This window comes from Mustela nivalis (assembly GCF_964662115.1).
Source record: "Mustela nivalis genome assembly, chromosome: 4".
Classification (NCBI taxonomy): domain Eukaryota; kingdom Metazoa; phylum Chordata; class Mammalia; order Carnivora; family Mustelidae; genus Mustela; species Mustela nivalis.
The window spans coordinates 139,439,596-139,458,948 of NC_139023.1; the positions used below are offsets into that span (position 1 = coordinate 139,439,596).

At 40.8% G+C, this 19,353-nt stretch overlaps 1 protein-coding gene across 1 annotated transcript in view; it reads left to right on the plus strand.

The window, feature by feature from the left end:
* The first annotated feature begins 1,761 nt into the window (after nucleotides 1-1,761).
* Nucleotides 1,762-19,353, plus strand: part of GATB (glutamyl-tRNA amidotransferase subunit B) — a 97,012-nt gene continuing 79,420 nt past the window's right edge. Inside the window, exons 1-2 of the mRNA XM_082728136.1 lie at nucleotides 1,762-1,968; nucleotides 4,100-4,250. Of these exons, the coding sequence (XP_082584262.1) occupies nucleotides 1,793-1,968; nucleotides 4,100-4,250 (327 nt within the window). The 5' untranslated portion in view covers nucleotides 1,762-1,792. The remainder of the gene's footprint in view (nucleotides 1,969-4,099; nucleotides 4,251-19,353) is intronic.

Genomic DNA, 19,353 nt, shown 5'->3' on the forward strand with positions numbered 1-19,353 from the left:
ATGTGGAAACTCAGAGGAGAGGTACTGATACAGAATCTCAAGGGTGATCTGAACCTGATATAAAGGTCAATAATTAGCAATGAAGTTTGGAACGAATCTCTACCTCCACTTTGCAGGCTCTGTTGTTTCTCTCGTTTTCATTTTTGGTCATGTGAAAATACTTCTGGTGTTGCAAATTGGATCAATGATAGTGGATGAAAAAAATAGAAAAGATGGGAAAAGCAAATAATGACATTTTATGGGAATAACTAAAATTGCCTCCATAGAGGGATTAAACTGCATAAAATATCATAATTGTACAAGAGTATTGATGGGAATAGGTCATAGTTTACAACCGTCTAATAAACAGGTTATTGATTGGTCAATAATTGAAAATATACCAATGTGAGGTAGACAGAGTCTGCAGCTTTTTCTGTGCTCCATACTCAAAGTTAGGCATCAATGATGCTTCCTTGACTTCTCTTGTGTGTCTCCAAGGCAACCAAATTAATGTTTTCCTGAAACCTATTTCTTTTCTAGTTTCTTTGTCTCGGTGAATAACTCCACCAGCCATCCATTTGCACAAGCCAGAAATTCAGGAGTTACTTGACCCCACCTAGTCTATCCTCATCATATTCAATCCATCACCGAGTCCTCCTAAATCTTTCTCACACAGGTCAATTTCTCTTTGCCTCCACCACCATCTCCCTTTCATCATTTCCCTTCTAAACAACTACTACTCCAAAGGGTATCCGCTTTGATCTTTGTCAAACACATTCTCCATGCTGCACTACTTCACACAACAAGTATTTTTAAGGGGCCTACTTTGTACTATGATAATACTTTGCTGAATAAGACAAATTCCCCATTCTCAAGGAGCTTGTGGAGACAGAAGATAAACTTCAGATAGTCATAAGCATAATGCGGAGAAGTAAAATAGGGTGATATAATAGAGAACGGCAGAATGGCTATTCTAAGTTGTGTGCTCAAATACAAGACATCAGTGGGAGTTTCTGAAGGGTTTGAGTTTTCAAAGCAGGAAAATAAAAGAAGTCTGTTGGGATGATGGCATCTGCTATCAAGGCTTTTTCACATGTAAGGAAAAGTGTTTCAAATACTGAGCAAGTACAAAAAGGAAAACAACTTAAAATGTACCTGAAGTTACAATCTAGCTCTGTTTGTCTCCAAGCACTTCTGTTTAAATACAGCACTTACAACCTACATGAAAGTGTCCTATTTTTGTAACTTTTCTGTATGTCTCCTCTCCCAACAAGGCTTACATTCTACGAGAATAGTGGCCATAAACGGCTGGCTCACTCGTCAGTACCTAAGAACTGTGCCTGGCATAAAGTAGGCATGCAAGTAAGTATTTGTTGCATTAATGCACAGATTAGCGTGTGAACTGGCAGGGAAAACAGAGAAAATAACTGAGCGAATTTGGAGGCTCGGATGTCAAGTTCACTGACTTCAGCGGGAAACGTTAACCGAGGTATAAAGTCCCGGCCAGATTTCTTAGTTTTGGCTCTCCACACCACCTGCTCTCTCTCAAACTCGCCCCGCCACAAACCTCCCCAAATCCCCGCTAGGAGGAGTCACACCTCCCGACCCAGAAGCCCTCCCACTCTCTCCTCTATTTCTCCTTCCCTCCCCTCTCCGCCAGGGTTCCGGCAGCCCTGGAGTCGCAATGCTCACCGGGAATAGTAGTCTTCCGGTGTGAGCCAAAAGCGTTTTATTCATTTTTTAGAACTACGCTTCCCAGAGAGCCTTGCGGAAGAAGGAGACTGTATCACCTGACCAGGAGCCAGGAGGGGCAATGGCGGCGCCCATGCTGCGCTGGTGGTGTCTTGGAAGGCGTTGGCTTTTAGCCTGCATTGACGGCGGTTCTCGCCACGGAAGAGGGGCTGCAATTGGGTTCACGTCCAGCAGGAAAGGGGGACAGACCTCCGTGGCTCAGCAGCCCCTCATCACCTCCCAGAAGTCAAGAAAAGGGTATATTACTTTATACCATTACTGCCCATTTAAGCGTGAGGTGGAACTGCGGGACTGGGGAGGTGAAAGCCACTACAGCACAGCTTCCGTCTCGAAGTTTTGATGAGCGGGGGGCGGGGGGAAGTTGGGCTATAACTTTCAGCCCTGAAACCTAAACGAAAGCACAAAACTAGCCCTCTATCAGCTCCTTTCTCTGCACGTAAAACTCTCTTCAAACAGTAGGCATATATGGGGAATTTTCAAACGTAAAATCGCAGATCTTTTCTCGGATGTAAAACTGCACACGCAAAAGAGTGGATTCAGTAACCATACTAATGGCACTAGAAGAGGGGTCGGTGAAACCAGAAGGCGGGATCTTATTTAGCTGACATTTATTTAGCGCTACTGTTGGACAGCAGTGTTCTAAAACCAGAAAAGGAGCCTTTACTTGCAAGCTCAGGGTGGTGGTGGCTTAATGTCATTACTCAGAAAACACCACACGTCTGTGGCGGCGCTTCGTGTTGTACGTGTTTCTAGACCTAGGAAGATGCAGTCAATACAAGAGATCTTCCCTCTGATTAGAGAGTTTTGCTTATTTTGTTAGTCTCTCAACAGCTGTTTATACTTTATAAGACTTAAATACTGTCTTTTTAAATACAGAAACAGAAGGCACGTGTTTAGTAATCACTTTAGCCTTTGAGATAGTTAGGTTGGCATTATTTTTGCTTTTCTATTGGAGCAACAGAGGGAAAATGTCCAGAACCATTCAGCTTCTATTCCTTTCATAAATTGGATCGTCAGACTGTAAATGGAAAGTATTTTTTTCTTTCATGTAACAAAACTGCAAAAACAGTTTCTAGTAATGTTTTAGTGAATGCAGAATTTCTGATGAGTTCTTCATTTAATTCCCCTCAATTGCCAGCGGCGCTTCCAAACTTTAAAAAAAAGAAGGAATTAATCTTCTTACAGTACTATAGATATAGAGCTTCATGTGTTGAAATAATTGGAACAAAACCCAGCACATGTAAGCAAAAATCTAGATAATACAGAAAATTGGGAGAAGAGCAAGATAGGAACAAGGTGTAGAGGGAGGGTGTGTAAACAGGCATTGTCAAGGATACATGGTTTCAGAAGGAATAAGCATGCTTACACAAACCTAGAGAAAACTGTGTGTTCATACAGACGGAACAGAGTAGGAGATGTTATTATAGCATTTAACAACTTCTTAGATTTGATAGCAATCAAGCATAAACAGAGGAGACTGAAACTGTAGGGAACTGAAAGTGATTTGGGGGACCAAAAAAAAAAAAAAAAGCCACATCTAATGGTTTAATGTTTTCATTTGCCCCAAATTCCAGGAAGATACGATTTAGTGGCGATCTATTATATCTGTGTCACTCTGATCATTTTATGTGCAAGCCATTGTTATTTAAAATGAGTTCAAAACTTGATGGAGAATACCCCTTCCTTTCTAAGTGAGGTATACAACTATTCACCATTATTTCTCTGGTAGTAGAAGCATGATGTTTATGTTAATTCTAAAAATGTTTGTAGGAGAAGCTTTCATGGGCCGCCTGGGTTGCTCAGTGGGTTAAAGCCTCTGCCTTCAGCTCAGGTCATGATCCCAGGTTCCTGGGATCGAGCCCCACATCGTGCTCTCTGCTCAATGGGGAGCCTGCTTCCTTCTCTCTCTCTGCCTGCTTCTCTGCCTACTTGTGATTTCTCTGTCAAATAAATAAATAAAATCTTTTTTAAAAAAGATAAGCTTTCATTTACTGAGTTATTAATTGATAAAGGACAGTTAATCTAGAAAATGGTGCTTTTCCCTGGAGTCAGCCTAAGCAGATGTCACCTGATAGCCATTTCTAAAATTGTTTCAGAATGCCATATTTTTCCTTCATCACCTTCCTCTTTATACATTGAACTCTTCCTATGCCGTGTTGTAAATGAATTTTATTTTGCTGGTCTTGTAGATGTTCATCATGAGTTGCTTTTGATTAGGTCATCGATACAATATGACCTTTTAAAATGTAAGAACCTAAAATCTTAATAAGTTAAAAACAAATAGTAAATTAACATGTGTGGTTTAGGGTCGTAGAAATTCATGCATAGTGATGGCTCTAACTACTTCTTAATGATTCTTTCTTTTTAGTGAACATGAATGGGCGGCTGTGGTAGGTTTGGAAATTCATGCCCAGATCTCTTCCAACTCTAAACTCTTCTCTGGATCTCGAGTCCACTTTGCAGCACCTCCAAATTCTTTGGTATCTTTCTTTGATGCATCTCTGCCTGGAACTCTGCCGGTAATGTTTTTATTTAATCATATTTTCGTTAGAAAATGTTTGTTTTATTGGACATAGATATTGATTTCATGGTTTTCACATCTTGGCACAACTCTTAAGAAAGTACTTGTTTGAGGGATTTTGGGTGAAGTAGGATGAACTAAATGTCTTCTAAAAACCCATCTCTGTAATCTGTTTCTAAGTCTGAACGTCATCCATTTGTTCATATATGTATTCACTCATTTCACACACATTTTAAAATGTCTACAAAATACCAGACACTGTGCCATGAACTAGAACATGAAGATGAGTGACAGTCCTTGCCTTTGAAGAGTTTAAAGACTAGGTAGGGAGAAATGTCTTATATTTTAAAGTGTCTACTTATAAGCAAATAGAACACTGGTGATTACAGCCATGAAGGTGATATATAGGCATGGTTTTGGAATCCAAAGAGGGACACCTAAGTCTGTAAGAGAAGGATTCTTGTGAGAAATTGAGGTCTGGGTATGATTGGAAAACTTGTTGAAAGAGACAGTGTCTGACTTCTCTCTGAGAAGTCAGAGAGGAGTTAGGCAGATAAATGAAGGAGGAGGAGTCTAGCCACAGGAAATAGCACATGATGCATGATATTACAGTGTCAGATCAGAAATGATTGGGATTATTGAAAATTAAGTGGTCAGTAATGGAGAGAAAAAAATCAGCCACAATATGCATTGAGTTAAGTGCTCATTTATCTGCTCATTTTTACTTAAACCCAAGGAATGACTAGGTCCAGTGTACTTATCAGCAAGATTGCTATCATATAATTTCATATAGTTGGTTGGATTTTGAAGAAAAGGATGGAAGGAACAATGTGAATATTTGTGGCAATAAATAAATCATAGTCTGTCCAGGTCATAAAACATCGACTGGGTGTGGGATTTCCTGCCATCGTTGGGGGTAATTATATAGATGGTGGTGATCGGAAGGGGGAGGAGGAGCTTTCATGGGTGACTTCCATCCTCTCTAACTTTTAAATACAAGTGAAAGCTGGTTGATTTGGCCATCGGCAAGCTTGCAGAGGCAGAGATTAAGTTTTCTCAGAGTCGCCCAGAGTAGAAGGTGATGGGCAGTGCCTCCAATGTGTCTGCCATACCCAGGGCTCTGGTTATATTGGGGCAGTGTCTCTATTTTGGAACTTCCTTCTTACCTGTGCTTTTTGTTGTGGAGGACTCCCAATCCCTGCAAACCCTATCCAGGGTCACCTTTGATTTGTTTGTGAGTCTTTCTGGGGGAAAGATAGATAAAGGGGTGTCTGTCCCTCCCTCCCTCTGGCTTAGAGTATCTATCTGTGGAGAAATCATTTTTGTTTGGGGACAGTTTTTCAATTACAAATGCATGAGTTCTTTTTTGGGCAGAGATGCAGACAGAGTAGAAATGGAGTAATATCTATTCAGACAAGTTAAATGGAAAGCAATTCATCACAACACCTCCTTTTTTCCTTCTGAGTTCAAATCATTTTTTTTTTCCACATGTTACTTCTTTATCAAGAGACTGTATGTAATCTCTGAGTTTCTTCTGGATTTTTCCAGCTGGGAATATAGTATCCAGCAAAGTATTTATTACAGCTCACATTTGGAGATAGATCTATTTGCAGATAGGCATGTTGTCCATAAATAGGTTCTTCAGTTGTGGCTAAGTGTGGTTGAATATTACAATTCAAAACAACTAAAATGTCAACATACTTTGGAAGACTTCAAAGAATGTGCTTGCCCAGTGATAAGTATAGTGAATAAGCATAGGAAAAACAGTGAAGGTGTTTGGGACATTTGAGCATTGAGAGCTTGGCTAATACTAATGAAAATGGTAGTCATAGTCTAGAAATCCAGTTTTGCTTGAGCTAGGATTTGTTTTTTCTCTTCAGAGCTTACCACACACATGATTTAAGGAGCCTATTGGGTTATTCTCTTGACAGAGCTAATCTGCCTCTTCTTCTAAAATGTTTCTGTCTTGAAAAGACCTGTTTTGGGGCGCCTAGGTGGCTTAGTCAGTTAATCGTCTGCTTTCAGTTCAGGTCATGATCCCAGGGTCCTGGGATCAAGACCCATACCAGGTTCTTTGCTCAGCAGGGAGCCTGCTTCTCCCTCTGCCTACCACCCCCCTGTGTGCTCTTTCTCTCACTCTCTCTCTGACAAGTAAATAAATAAAATCTTTTTTTAAAAAGACCTATATTTAGTATGTGAACAAATTGTACCAAAATTACCAGAATAAAACATTGTCACTCCCATAGCACTTGAAAACCCTGTGATTTAGCTATGTAAATGTATTGAAACATTTAGACTGTTTCCCTTCTCTAAGCTTTTGGGTGGTGTATTGGTGCTGTGGTCTTCTGACTTTGCATCTTGGTTGTTTTTGTACAAAAAAATGGTGACCATTTGTCAGATATGCTGATAAGGAGATAGAAAAAGGCTGCCAAAAGAATTTAGGTTATAGTGTAAAGTCTTTTTCTGGAAATCACATTCATTTGCTCTGCTGGCACATTAAAGAGAAATTATGATAATGGGTATCTTTCTGTAGGCATTTGATTCTCACCCTCTTGACTGCGTCTTCATTCACTCAGCTGACACTTACTGGATGCCTGCCATTTACTAGCCATCATACAAGCTCTAGTGACACACCTTTGAACAAGATAAAAAATAGACAAGACTCTTGTCCTCATGAAGCATGGACAAGTAAGCAGGTACTCGCAGTACCTTTTAACAAACATACTGGGAGTGAGAATACAGAATAGTTGCTTGAGGAGCACATCAGAGGGCATCCAACACATAGACAGAATTTGCATAATCGGCCAAATAATGAATAGGATGGGGCACCTGGGTGGCTCAGCTGATTAAGCAACTGCCTTCGGCTCAGGTCATGATCCCAGAGTCCCAGGATCGAGTCCCACATCGGGCTCCCAGCTCCATGGGAAGTCTGCTTCTCCCTCTGGCCTTCTCCCCTCTCCTGCTCTCTCTCAAATAAACAAATAAAATCTTTAAAAAAAAAAAAAAAACGGGGTGGGGGGTGGGGAGAGGATGTATGATGACCAGAGGAGAAACAGGACATGGCATGCTCTAGGAACTGAAGGACGTTCCGTGCACGGTAGCATAGAACTTGAGTATGGCATGGGAAGAGGTGAGGCTGGCATGGCAGGTATAGTCTGTACCAGTATAACCCCATGTGCAAGGAGGTAAGAAGAGGTGAGGACAGTACAGGGTCAGCAAGTCCAACAAAGGGAGTGTTTTGAGAAGAGGGAGTAAGTGGTGTCAGATGTTCCTGAGAGGTCAAGTAAGGTGAGGATGGGACTATTGCATTTATCAACAGGACTGTCCCTTGTCCTTTGAAAGAACAGCTTCAGTGGAGTAATGGGAGTAGAGGGTACATGGTATTAGAGAGAGAGATACAGGGAGCTTACAGAGGGGTTAGAGAGTGTGGGCAACTGTTTTAGGAGGGTGGGCTCTGAAGGAAAAAGTGAATGCAGGAGGTGAAAGGAGACATGGAATCAAGAGGAACATTTTTTTAAAAGATTTTATTTATTTATTTGACAGGGAGAGATCACAGGTAAGCAGAGAGGCAGGCAGAGAGAGAGAGAGAGAGAGAGGAGGAAGCAGGCTCCCCGCTGAGCAGAGAGCCCGATGTGGGGCTCGATCCCAGGACCCTGAGATCATGACCTGAGCTGAAGGCAGAGGCTTTAGCCCCCTGAGCCACCCAGGCACCCCAAGAGGAACATTTTTATTAGTCCCATTTTACTTAATATTGGAGAGATCTGAGAATGCTTAAATACCTATTACTTACAGTCAACAGTAAGATATACGCTAAAAATGTGTAAAGAAGGGAAATCTCATGGCAGGTGTTCTTACTGCAATAAAATAAAGTTTTTAAAAATACTGATGAGGAACCAATGACGCAGGGGAGTTAAAGACAGTTAAAGAGCTTGAACGTTTATATTTTAATATGTCTTTCTCACTACCCCAAAGAAACCCCACTAAAATTGTAGTAAAAGAATTTAATAGTTACAAAACCTGCATGAGAATGGGAGAGCAGAGTGCATGAGAGATGGTAGATGGAAGAGCGCTGACTTAGCAGAGCAGCGTTAACTATAAAGGGACAGAAAACCTATAGAAAGAGCCACTAGTGAGAAATGAGATGTCATGCCCTGCATAGCCCCAGAAAGGGGCTGGATATGGGATCCTTAGGTTTTGCAGAAGGCCAGGGAGGTAGAAACAAGGGATTAATTCAGAGTCTGGATGCAGAGCAGTTAGACTTCAGGTCCCCTCCTTGACCCTCTGCCTCTGCCCCACTCCGATAGGAATCTGTAGTTTGGAGAGAAATGAACTGGTGGCACACTCCCCCTGGGGACCTCAGGCAGAGCAAAGGCACTGGTGTCAGAGGGTGTCTGCACTGCCGAGCCTGGAGGGCCTGCCCAGTGCTTTTCTCCACCCTGTTGGAGGAGCTCAAATGACCTAGTATTGCCTTCCTCTCCTCCAAGCAGGAATCTGCAGGGATTTGTTTGGAGATTACAAGTCCCTGGAGGGAAGAACTTCAGATACTGACACCTGGGGGGGGGGGTGGTCTCTAAAAGCAAACAAACAAACAAACAAACTGCCTGGCTACCTGATTGTCCTGGAATTCAGGCCATCAGTCAACAAGCCCTGGATATTACATAGACCTTTTAATCAGCATTTGAGTACCTTACTTCAAAATAGAAACCAATGGCCAAAAATCACTAGACCTTTGAGGAAGTTCTCCAACATAATGGACAGGGCCCAAAATAAAAAGACTAAAAAAAAAAAAAAGAAGTAACAGATAATGCACAGGGGTATAAGAATACTTTAAAAATAAAAGCTTTTATAAATATTCTCAGAAAAGAGAAGGTAGTGGCATCGTTGAGATACTACCTTTTAAAAATAAAGAATCAGAACAAAAGGCTCTCAGAAATTAAAATTATAAAAAAAAAAGAAATTAAAATTATGATAGCAAAAAAAAAAAAAAAGGAAATCCACAAGCGTTAGACGATAAAGTCAAGAAAATCTTCCAGGAAGTGTAACACATATACTGTGAATTGGACAGTAGGAGATAAAATAAGAAAATTAGAGACTCGGTGTGGGATGTACAACATCTGATTCATGGGACTTCCAGAAGACAGAAGAGAGGAAGCTATCAAACAACACAGATTAATTTTCCAGAACTGAAGGACCTGCATCTCCAAATGGGAAGGACTTGCCAAGGACCCAGTGTAAGGAATAAAAATAGTCTCCCATAAGGGCATGTGATCATGAAGTGTAGGAATGCCAGGGATAGAGATAAGATACTGGAACAAAGAAGAAAAGAGAGGTCACATGCAAAGGACTGGGAATCAGAAAGTCACTGGACTTCTTAAAAAGCAGCACTTAAAGCTGGAAGAGAAGAAAAGAGTGCCTTAAAAATCTTAGGAGGAAAAAAAAAAAAAAGATTCTAATTTAGAAGTCTGTATCCAGCACTATAAATTAAGTGTGACAGTAGAATAATACTATTTTCAGACAGTCGGGTTCTCAGAAAATTGGCCTTTCACTATCATCAGAACCTGCTGGAGTGACAGAGAGGTTCCAGATTGCCAGGTCTGCTACGGGCCCAGGGAATCTGGTGGGAAAAGAGGGTGGATGGCTCCAAAACAGAGCGGTTTCAAGAAAAAAAGTGTAGGGTAGTGGAAATAGCAGATACCTAATGTTTGTGTAGGCACAAGATTTTACATATACACTGGCGTCTTTGAGAATAATAAGCAATAGGTATTAAAATATGAAGCAAATGATGAAATGAAGCCACACCAACTCCAGAAAAACAAAATGTTCGAGGAAGGAAATGTAATCAGAGTATACTTAACAGCTCAGCAGAGAAACTTATTTACTTAATAATAATAGTAGAAGAACCAACTCTGACTTAACTAGGATATTGGGAAATAAAAGAATAAATTCTCATCTGCCGTTATCAGAAGTTATATTCTACATTGACATAATGGACAGAAAAAAGTAATGTAAGAATGTGCTCTAGGAACATTTTTGGCCACAGATTAGGGGAGGCCTCCTTCTCCTTTTCAGGCCCGAAGTTGGTTGGTTGTTTTGTTTTGTTTTAATTTTTTTAAAGATTTTATTTGTTTATTTGACAGAAATCACAAGTAGGCAGAGAGGCAGGCAGAGAGAGAGAGAGAGGAGGAAGCAGGCTCCCCACTGAGCAGAGAGCCTGACATGGGGCTCCATCCCAGGACCCTGAGATCATGACCCGAGCCAAAGGTAGAGGCTTTAACCCTCTGAGCCACCCAGGCTCCCCTTGTTTTAATTTTTAAAAGTAAGACAATGAGTGAAAGATTTAGAACTCTCAAGAGATAAATTATTAGTCAAAAGGTTTTCAATGAAGCTTTTAAAAATCTTATGTAAAGGTAATATTAAGTAATCAAGTATTACCTCTATTGTTTTCTCAGCCTTCTCTGCTAAGATTTTGTTCCCAAAGTCCTAATAGTGAAGGACTCCCCACACCACCCCTCCACAACTCCCGCCGGCACCATGCTCTTAGGAGGAATAGGCTCCTGCACATTCTAGATTATTCATACGTGTAGTCAGAGTACCTGCTTCTATGGGGGTGAAGTGACCTACCTACGAGTTGACTTTGTAGACTTTAATGTTATTTACCTTACCATGGGGTTGCACTTAAGGATGTTGTATTTTATTCTTGAATAGAAATAGAATACAGTAGCAAGTATGGGTAAATTCTTATGAAACAGAGTAAGGTAGAAAAAATTTTGCAAAATATATTGTCTTATGACTTCTTTAAATTGTCTTTTGGGAATGGACTGGGCCAAGTCTTGGTGTTCTGTGTCCTAAAACAAGAATGCAGTCATTGGGACAGCTCTCAACTCTGTCTCCCCACCCCACCCCCACCCCGATTAAGGAAGGATTGTCACATGGCAAATGGCCAGCAGCCTTGGCCAGTAGGTGATGGATTTTCCAAAGGTCCCCTGGCACTGCATATTACTTAAAAATAGGAAGATAAATATGACAGGACAGCTCAAAGATCTGGGGATAGTTGCTGCCAGGGAACAGGGCTGGCAGGTGAGGGTGGCAGGAACTGCTGGTTTTCATTATAAATTATTTCAGAATACCTGCCTGCAATAAAAGTTAAGCAATCGAAAGTTAGCCTTAAAGGAGTAACATAAAGAAGAGGAGATTATTGATGGAGTCAGGTTCCTGAGAAAACAAGAGGTATCCTCAGGGCTCTGGGAGAAAGACAGTTTTTCCTCTGTAATCTCAGAGAAGATGTGTCCCTCCAGCCCATGGGTAAAGGCATCTTTTTAGGCTGGGTTGTGGAAGGCTGAGGAACCTCCCATCTGGTTTTTTTGTTTTTTTCTTAGCAAACACTGTTTCTGACATCTCTCCTTTTTCGAGCTCTTTCTCGCCTGAGTCAATATCCCTCATTCTGGGTGATGCACTCTCTTAGCTTTTCTGTGCCTCCAATCGTTTCTAGCTCTTGAAGGATAGTACAGAATTCTAAGCTGACAGTTATTTCGCCTCAGCATCCTGAAGACATGATTCCATTGTCCTCAGGCCTCTATTATTGCTGATGAGAAGTCTGCATCCTTTGTAAGTAATCTGATTTTCTCTCTCTGATAGCTTTAACCAGGGCATGTCTAGGTGTGGATTTGTTCTTATGTATTCTGCTCAGTACTCAGTATGATTTTTCCAGCTGAAGACTCTATTCTGGATTGTGGTGGTCTGTCTGTGGGACGAATTCATGGCAGCCTCTACCAGGGCCTGTTGGACTTTAATAAATGAACCATTTTTATGTTACTCTCACTCAGCTCAGATAGTGCCAACATTCAAATCCTACACCCAAGCCAGGTACAGGGCAAGGGGCTCTGATTTCTCAAGACTCCCCTTTCACCTTGGGCTCGAGGCGGGTCATACTCCTCCCTCTCACCTCCTCTAGTTGGTGGCAGAAGAATTTTTGACTGGACCCGGATTTTGTGCTTCCCAGCTTCCGGCCCCTGTTGTCTCATAGCCTCAACTTTTGTTCCTGGGGGGCCTTAAATTGCCAATGTCTGGTGTCCTCTCAGCCTGGTTAACAATAATGATAGTGGTAAAATCAACAAACATATACTAAGTGCTTGCTATGTGGCAGGCACTGTTCTAGGCGTTGACTTATTTTATTTATTTTTAAAATATTTTATTTATTTATTTATTTGAGAGAGAGAAGGAGACTGAGCATGAGAGAGAGAAAGCAAGTGCCAGCGGGAAAAGAGGGCGATGGAGAAGCAGACTGCCCACTGAGCAGGGAGCCTGATGTGGGACTACATCCCAGGATCTTAGGATCATGACCTGAGCCAAAGGCAGACGCCTAACTGACTGAGCCACCCAGGTGCTTCTAGTGTTGATTTATTTTAATCTCATGTTGACTGTATCAGGACGTTCTTGTCATCATCCCGGTTGGAAACTAAGTGGAGGAGCGGATACAGACCCAGTAGTCTGGCTTCCAGGTTCGTACTCGTAATCCCTTTGCCAGCCCATCTCTTACAGTTACCTTGGGGTGATACATGGCTTTGAGCTCCTCTACTGCCACAGGCCCCAGATTTCCTTTCTCGCTTTTGAGTTTGGCGCTGTGTGTGTGTGTGTGTGTTTATAAATTTGTATGTTTATATAATGTGTGTATAGATGAATACTTGTTCTCATCCCCTTTCTCCCTTCCACCCCCAGTGTGTCTATACCCCCAGCTCTGTATCACTTAGGCTGCTATTTTTTTTTTTTAAGATTTTATTTATTTGACAGAGAGAGATCACAAGTAGGCAGAGAGGCAGGCAGAGAGAGAGAGGAGGAAGCAGGCTCCCTGCTGAGCAGAGAGCCCGATGTGGGACTTGATCCCAGGACCCTGAGATCATGACCTGAGCCAAAGGCAGCGGCCCAACCCACTGAGCCACCCAGGCGCCCCTAGGCTGCTATTTTTGATGAGTGGTTACAACCCCACCTGCATCTGATTGATGACCCTTCTGAATGTTTCTTAGGACCACAGGCATTTTATCTTCTTATTTTACCTTTAGTTTTAGAATTCTATGAAATCCCATCATAAATCTTCAGACTGAAAAGGTCAGTCAGCCCATTTTCTTGCTTATAGGCAGGATTACAGCTAAACTAAGGATAGCATTCTTTGTTTTTATTAGCAGGGATTCAGCCTCGCTCATTACTTTGACCTAGTAAAACCTCTTACACTGGCACAGAATCTTCCTTGATTTATCACATAACTATAATTAAATAATTGTAAAAAATGATGTCTGTAGAATTTAGATGGAATCTTAGGTTATCTGCTTAGAATTTATTTCCAATTTATCAATGTCATTCTAATTTCTCTACTTACAGTACTTTGTACATGAGTCACAAAGTGGGAAGAAAAGTAGGAAAGAAAACATACTTGTTTGACAATATGTCGAAATTTACAAATCTGCATGTTTCATAATTTGCTAATGTTTCTAGTAATGGTGAGATTTCATCAAGTTTGTTGGAAATTTATGCATGTGCAAACCTGCTTGGTCACACACACACACACACACACACACACACACACACATTCACTCTCTTTATTTGAAATGCTTGTCCCTCCTGGTGTCAGTCCCTATGCAGGAGAAAGCAAGGAGGGCATCGTTGCCACGACTGATGCCAGCTGGTAGGTTGCTCGCTCTGGCCGGGAGATAACTACTTCTGATAATCAGGCTGCACCACAATTAGGTTAATTAGAAAGTAGTGACTCCGCTCTTGTTTTGCTTGTTTGAAAGCTCTTATCTGTCCATAACACAGAACCCCCTCGTCACTATGAATGTCTATTGTTTCCAGAACTGGGGAAAGGGTTATTAAAGCTCTTTTCCATGCACGTATGCAAGAATATTTTCCTCTTTTCTTATGCTTGGTCTGTCTAAAAAAGCATTTGAAGTTTTACAATATCAAAGATGTTTCGAGTTGGGTCAGGAAGCTATGGAATGAAAACTGGAACGTTGATTTTACCACATTTTACAAGACTTTCTTTTATGCACAAGAGTACGTACAGTTGACCCCTGAACAATGAAGGGGTTAGAGGCACACAGTCGAAAATCCACATATAATTTTGACTCCCCCCAAAATATCTACTAACAGCCCACTGTTGACCAGAAGCCATACTAGTAACATAAATAGTCAATTAACACATATTTTGTAGGTTATATATATTATATGCTATATTTTTATAATAAAGCTTATAGAAAAGAAAACATTAAGAAAATTATAAGGAAAAGAAAATACATTTATAATACTTTCCTTCTTGTACCAAAAAAAAAAAATCTGCATAAAAGTGGACCTGCACAGTACAAACCTATGTTGTTCAAGGGTTAACTGTATCACTCTTCATAGCAAGAAGAAGGGGCATGAAGAGGTGGAAAAATATGCTATGAATGAATCTGATGTGATGCCTGCCCCCTGGAAACCAGCAAACAATGGAGAGACCAGGCTTTATACTAGAGATTCATATTTGAACAGGTATGCAATTTGTACCGCAAGGGATCTTGCCCCTTAAAGAAATGATAATGTGAGCTTAACTTAATTTATAGATTTCTTTTGACATATTTATTTAAAGTTAGCTGTCAGTAACCTAGCTCTCTGAACATAGCAGATACTGCTAGTAACTTTTGTTTTGAAGGACCCTAATAGATTTAGAAATACTTGACTAGTTCTCGAGAGCATTAGGCTGAAGTGCTTTCCTACCTCTTAATTCTAAATGTAATTATAAAAGTTTTTTGTTGCTGAAAACTTCTAAGCAAAATCGAAATTCAAGAACACTGCATTAGGGAAGTGTTTAAATGCATACATTTATAATCAGATCTATATTTACCTCTCTGTCCATTCACACTAGATGATGTTCAGTTATTTGACTATGAAGACAAAATGTGACAGTTTTCTATTAAAATATTTTTCCATTTCAGTGATTTTCTTTAATGTAATCTGTAAAACTTATAATTACATTGTATTCTCAGACTTTAATCTTGCCAGTCATTCTCCAAGTCACTGGTGGTTTTCCTTCATTCCTTTGTAAAGTAGAGGGTTCCAGAGGTGAGGAGTTTCCCCCTGTGACCTTTGTCCCTATGGAAGTGGTGTGTCTGTGAGCTCATACACACAAATGTGGAAACCTTCCCTCTCAGCTCTTAAACTCTTCTGATGGCCCAGGCTTGCCTTCTGATGTCATTAACTGGCTGTTCCTTGAACTCAGATGACTCAAGATGATAAGGGACATACATGTCAGCAGGCAACATGACCTCCCCTCCCCTCACACGGGAAGCATTTGACTCCTTCTCTATCATGGATTGTTTCCCAGCTTTCCATGGATTCTCGAAAGCCTCCCTCTTTCCAATTGTTTTTACCTCCCTCACCTCTGTAGCAGTCTTGCCTGCAGTATTCCCCACAGAAATCTGACCATGTTAATATTAACACATCTACTTTGTATCAATATATATTTGTTTCATAAATTGACCTTCCTTTTGTGTATATTGTTCATGAGGATTTTTTAAAGATTTTATTTTTTTGAGAGGGAGAGAAAGAAAGAGAGAGAAAGCAAGAGCACAAGAGCAGGGAGAGGGAGAAACCGACTCCTGGCTGAGCAGAGAGCCCCGCTCCGGGCTCAGTCCCAGGACGCTGGGATCATGACCTGAGCCAAAGGCAGATGCTTAACTGACAGAGCCACCCAGGCGCCCCATTTATAGGGGTTTTGTGTTTGATTATAAGTCTCTAAAAAGTAGTTTATGCATATGTCTTGGGCCACTTGACAGGACCTTGCATACAACATGTATATAATACCCTTAATAAATATTTCTCTGGATAATTGCATACACTTACACACACATACACCAGAAGTCCATATGAAAGATTGTTCTAGGTGTCGAAAACCCTTGTGATATTTCTTTAACCTCTTTATGGGAATCTTTCCAAGATTTAATTATTTGAGAGAGAGCGTGAGCCTGCGAGTGGGAGGGAGGAGCAGAAGGAGAGGGAGAGGGTCCTCAACAGATTCCATGTTGAACCATAAGGCTCAGCCTCACAACTCTGAGATCACAACCTGAGCCGAAACCAAGAGTCGGTTGCTTGACTGATGGCAACACTCAGGCACCCCTTAAAGTTTATTTCTTTGGTAATCTCTGCACCCATTGTGGGGTTCAAACTCACAACACTGAGATCAAGAGGGGAATCTTCCTAAAATGCATTTTATACTTTTCCACTTTCACATAGGGTATATCGAACATATAAGCCAACTTTTTCTTGATAACTCAAGGGTTATTAACAGTGTCAATTATTGCTCAGTGCTGTCACATGATGGTGCCTTCAGGGGTTGTTGAGGTGTGTGAAACCATCTGATCCGGGGTGCCTGGGGGGCTCAGTGGGTTAAAACCATCTGATCCTACAGTAAAAGGCTAAATACAGCCATTCTTTTTAGGTTTCCTATGACAGACTTTTTCTTTGTTATTACAGTCATCTGCCTCTCACTTTTTTAAAGCTACTGTCAGTATATTTGACTCAAGGAACCCCTTTTTGTTCATTTTCCACTTCTTAATCATTACTTCCCATCTGCTCTAGCCCAGAAAGTCTGACTATCAGTTGTTAATGTAAATAACAAGGTTCTGCACAGAGACCTGTCCTGCAATATAAAATACATGAGTGGTATGAAGCTTGTTAGCTTCTTAAAGTTATAAACATTATGAGACTGGAGTAGGAAGAGATCCTGAAAATTATTCAATTTAGTCCTTTTAATTTATAGATAAGAGAACTGCTGTTGCGACTTGCCCATAGTCACGCAGTTGCGGTGTCCCAGTCACAGAACTCATGCTTAGCTTCTAGTCTGTACTGCACGGTAGCCAGGATTGCTAATAGGTGCTGTATTCTGCAGGTCTGCGTATATTTCAAAACATAATGCCATTGACAGATGTTTATGTAACGTTTCTGGATATGCTGACAGACACACAGGCATTGACTGTTCAGCTCTGATACTGATTATCTGTACTGTTCATTACAACATCCACTAGGTTAGAGCTAAATCTGGGGAGAGAGAAAAGAGGGACAGAGTGCTGATTCAGAAGAAGAAATGGATAAAGAAAACCTAACCTAATTAGCCTGATTCTCTCCAGACCTACCATTAAGAGAGCAGCCCTAATTGCGGGCAGCTCTCAGCTTTACATATCGCTATGCAAATAGTGATTATAATGGAACATTCTTTTAGGATCTTCGCTCTGTGTTTCATCCAGGAAAATTTTCTCTGCACTCTTCTGGTTCACAAATTCTCTGTTATATCTACTTGGTTCTTCAGCATATCCGTTGAGCCTTTTTATTTCACTGAGAGTATTTTCCCTTTATAGACATTCTGTTTTTCTCTTTTAAATGTCTTCTGTTGAAAAATGTCTTATTCCCCTTTTATGTTTGTTCAGGTCTTTCTTTCTTTAGTAATTTTAAATCTACTTAATTTATAGTCTGTGTTCAGTAATTCTGTTACCTGAAGTTCTTGAGCTGTCTTATCCTGCTTTTTGTGTGTCTCCTGATTCTGGCTAGGTGGTCTTGTGTATTTTGTAACTTTGGATTATGAAATTGTGTTTGACAGGGCTTTATTAATGGGGATCTTGGGGCTGAAGTGAGAGCCAGCATCTCCAAAGAGCTTTTTACATTGGCTTTTGCCAGGTGCTGCAGGTCTAAGCCATTCTTCATATTTCTCTCTTAGCTTGGGGGCTCCTAGAGCACAGACTTAGTAAATTTGTCCCTCAAGCCTGACTAAGAGCAGACTTGTGATTAATTCTTAGGGAAAACTTTTGTGTTTTGTTTTAACCCAAAGTCTGGGCTGAGACTCTACTAATAGAAGCCTTATAGGAGGGAATAGAGGTTGTAACCACAGAGCTAGGGCTGCACCCAAGGCTGTGAATGTGAGTGATGCAGAACGGAGGAGGAAAGGCATCTTCGTACCTCTTTCGGGCTTCCTTTCTTCTGCCAACAAGATACGTTTCCTGTGTGATTGCAGTTCTTCATACCAGTTAAGGCTGAGATCTGTACACATCCAAGCTCGTATTGTCTCTTTGTCACACACACAGATCAAGAGATTGAGCTCTTTCAAAATTTCCCCTAGTTGTGCAAGAATGCACATTCTTACACATTGCCTTTATTTTTTAATTGAAGCAGAGATGATACCCAATATTAGTTTCAGGGTGTCCAACAGTGACTTCATGTTTCTATACATTATAAAATGATCACCACAATGAGTATACTTACCACCTGTCCCCATATAAAATTATTACAATATTATTGACTCTATACCCTATGCTGTACTTTACTTCTCCTGACTTACTCATTTTTATAGCTGAAAGTTTATGTCTCTTAATCCTTTTTGTCTGTTTCACACCCCCCCCCAGCAACCACCAGTTCACTTTCTGTATCTATGACTCCCTCTGTTTTGTTTATTCATTTGTTTTGTTTCACATGTAAGTGAACTCATACTGTACTTATCTTTCTCTGTCTTTACCTACCATAATACCTTCTAGGTCCATCCATGAAGTGGTAAGATTTCATTCTTTTTTTATGACTGGGTAATTTTCTATGGGTGTATATATCACTTCTTTATCCACTCATCAGTTGATGGACACTTACATTGCTTCCCTATCTTGGCTATCGTAAATAATGCTAACGGTGAACATAGAGGTGTGTATATCTTTTCAAATTCGTATTTTCGTTTTCTTCAGATAAATACCCAGCAGTGGAGGGGCACTTTGGTGGCTCAGTCATTAGGCATCTGCTTTCAGCTCAGGTCATGATCCCAGCGTCCTGTGATCGAGCTCCACATCTGGCTCCCTGCTCAGCAGGAAGCCTGCTTCTTCCTCTCCCCTGCTTGTGTTCCCTCTCTCACTGTCTCCCTTTCTCTGTGTCAAATACGTAAATAAAATCTTAAAAAAAGGAAAAAATACCCAGCAGTGGAATTGTTGGATGGTATGGTAGTTTTATTTCTAATTTTGTGAGGACTCTCCATAGTGTTTCCCATAGCACTGTTGGTGGGAATATAAGATGGTACAGCTATCTTATATTCCCACCAACATCTTATA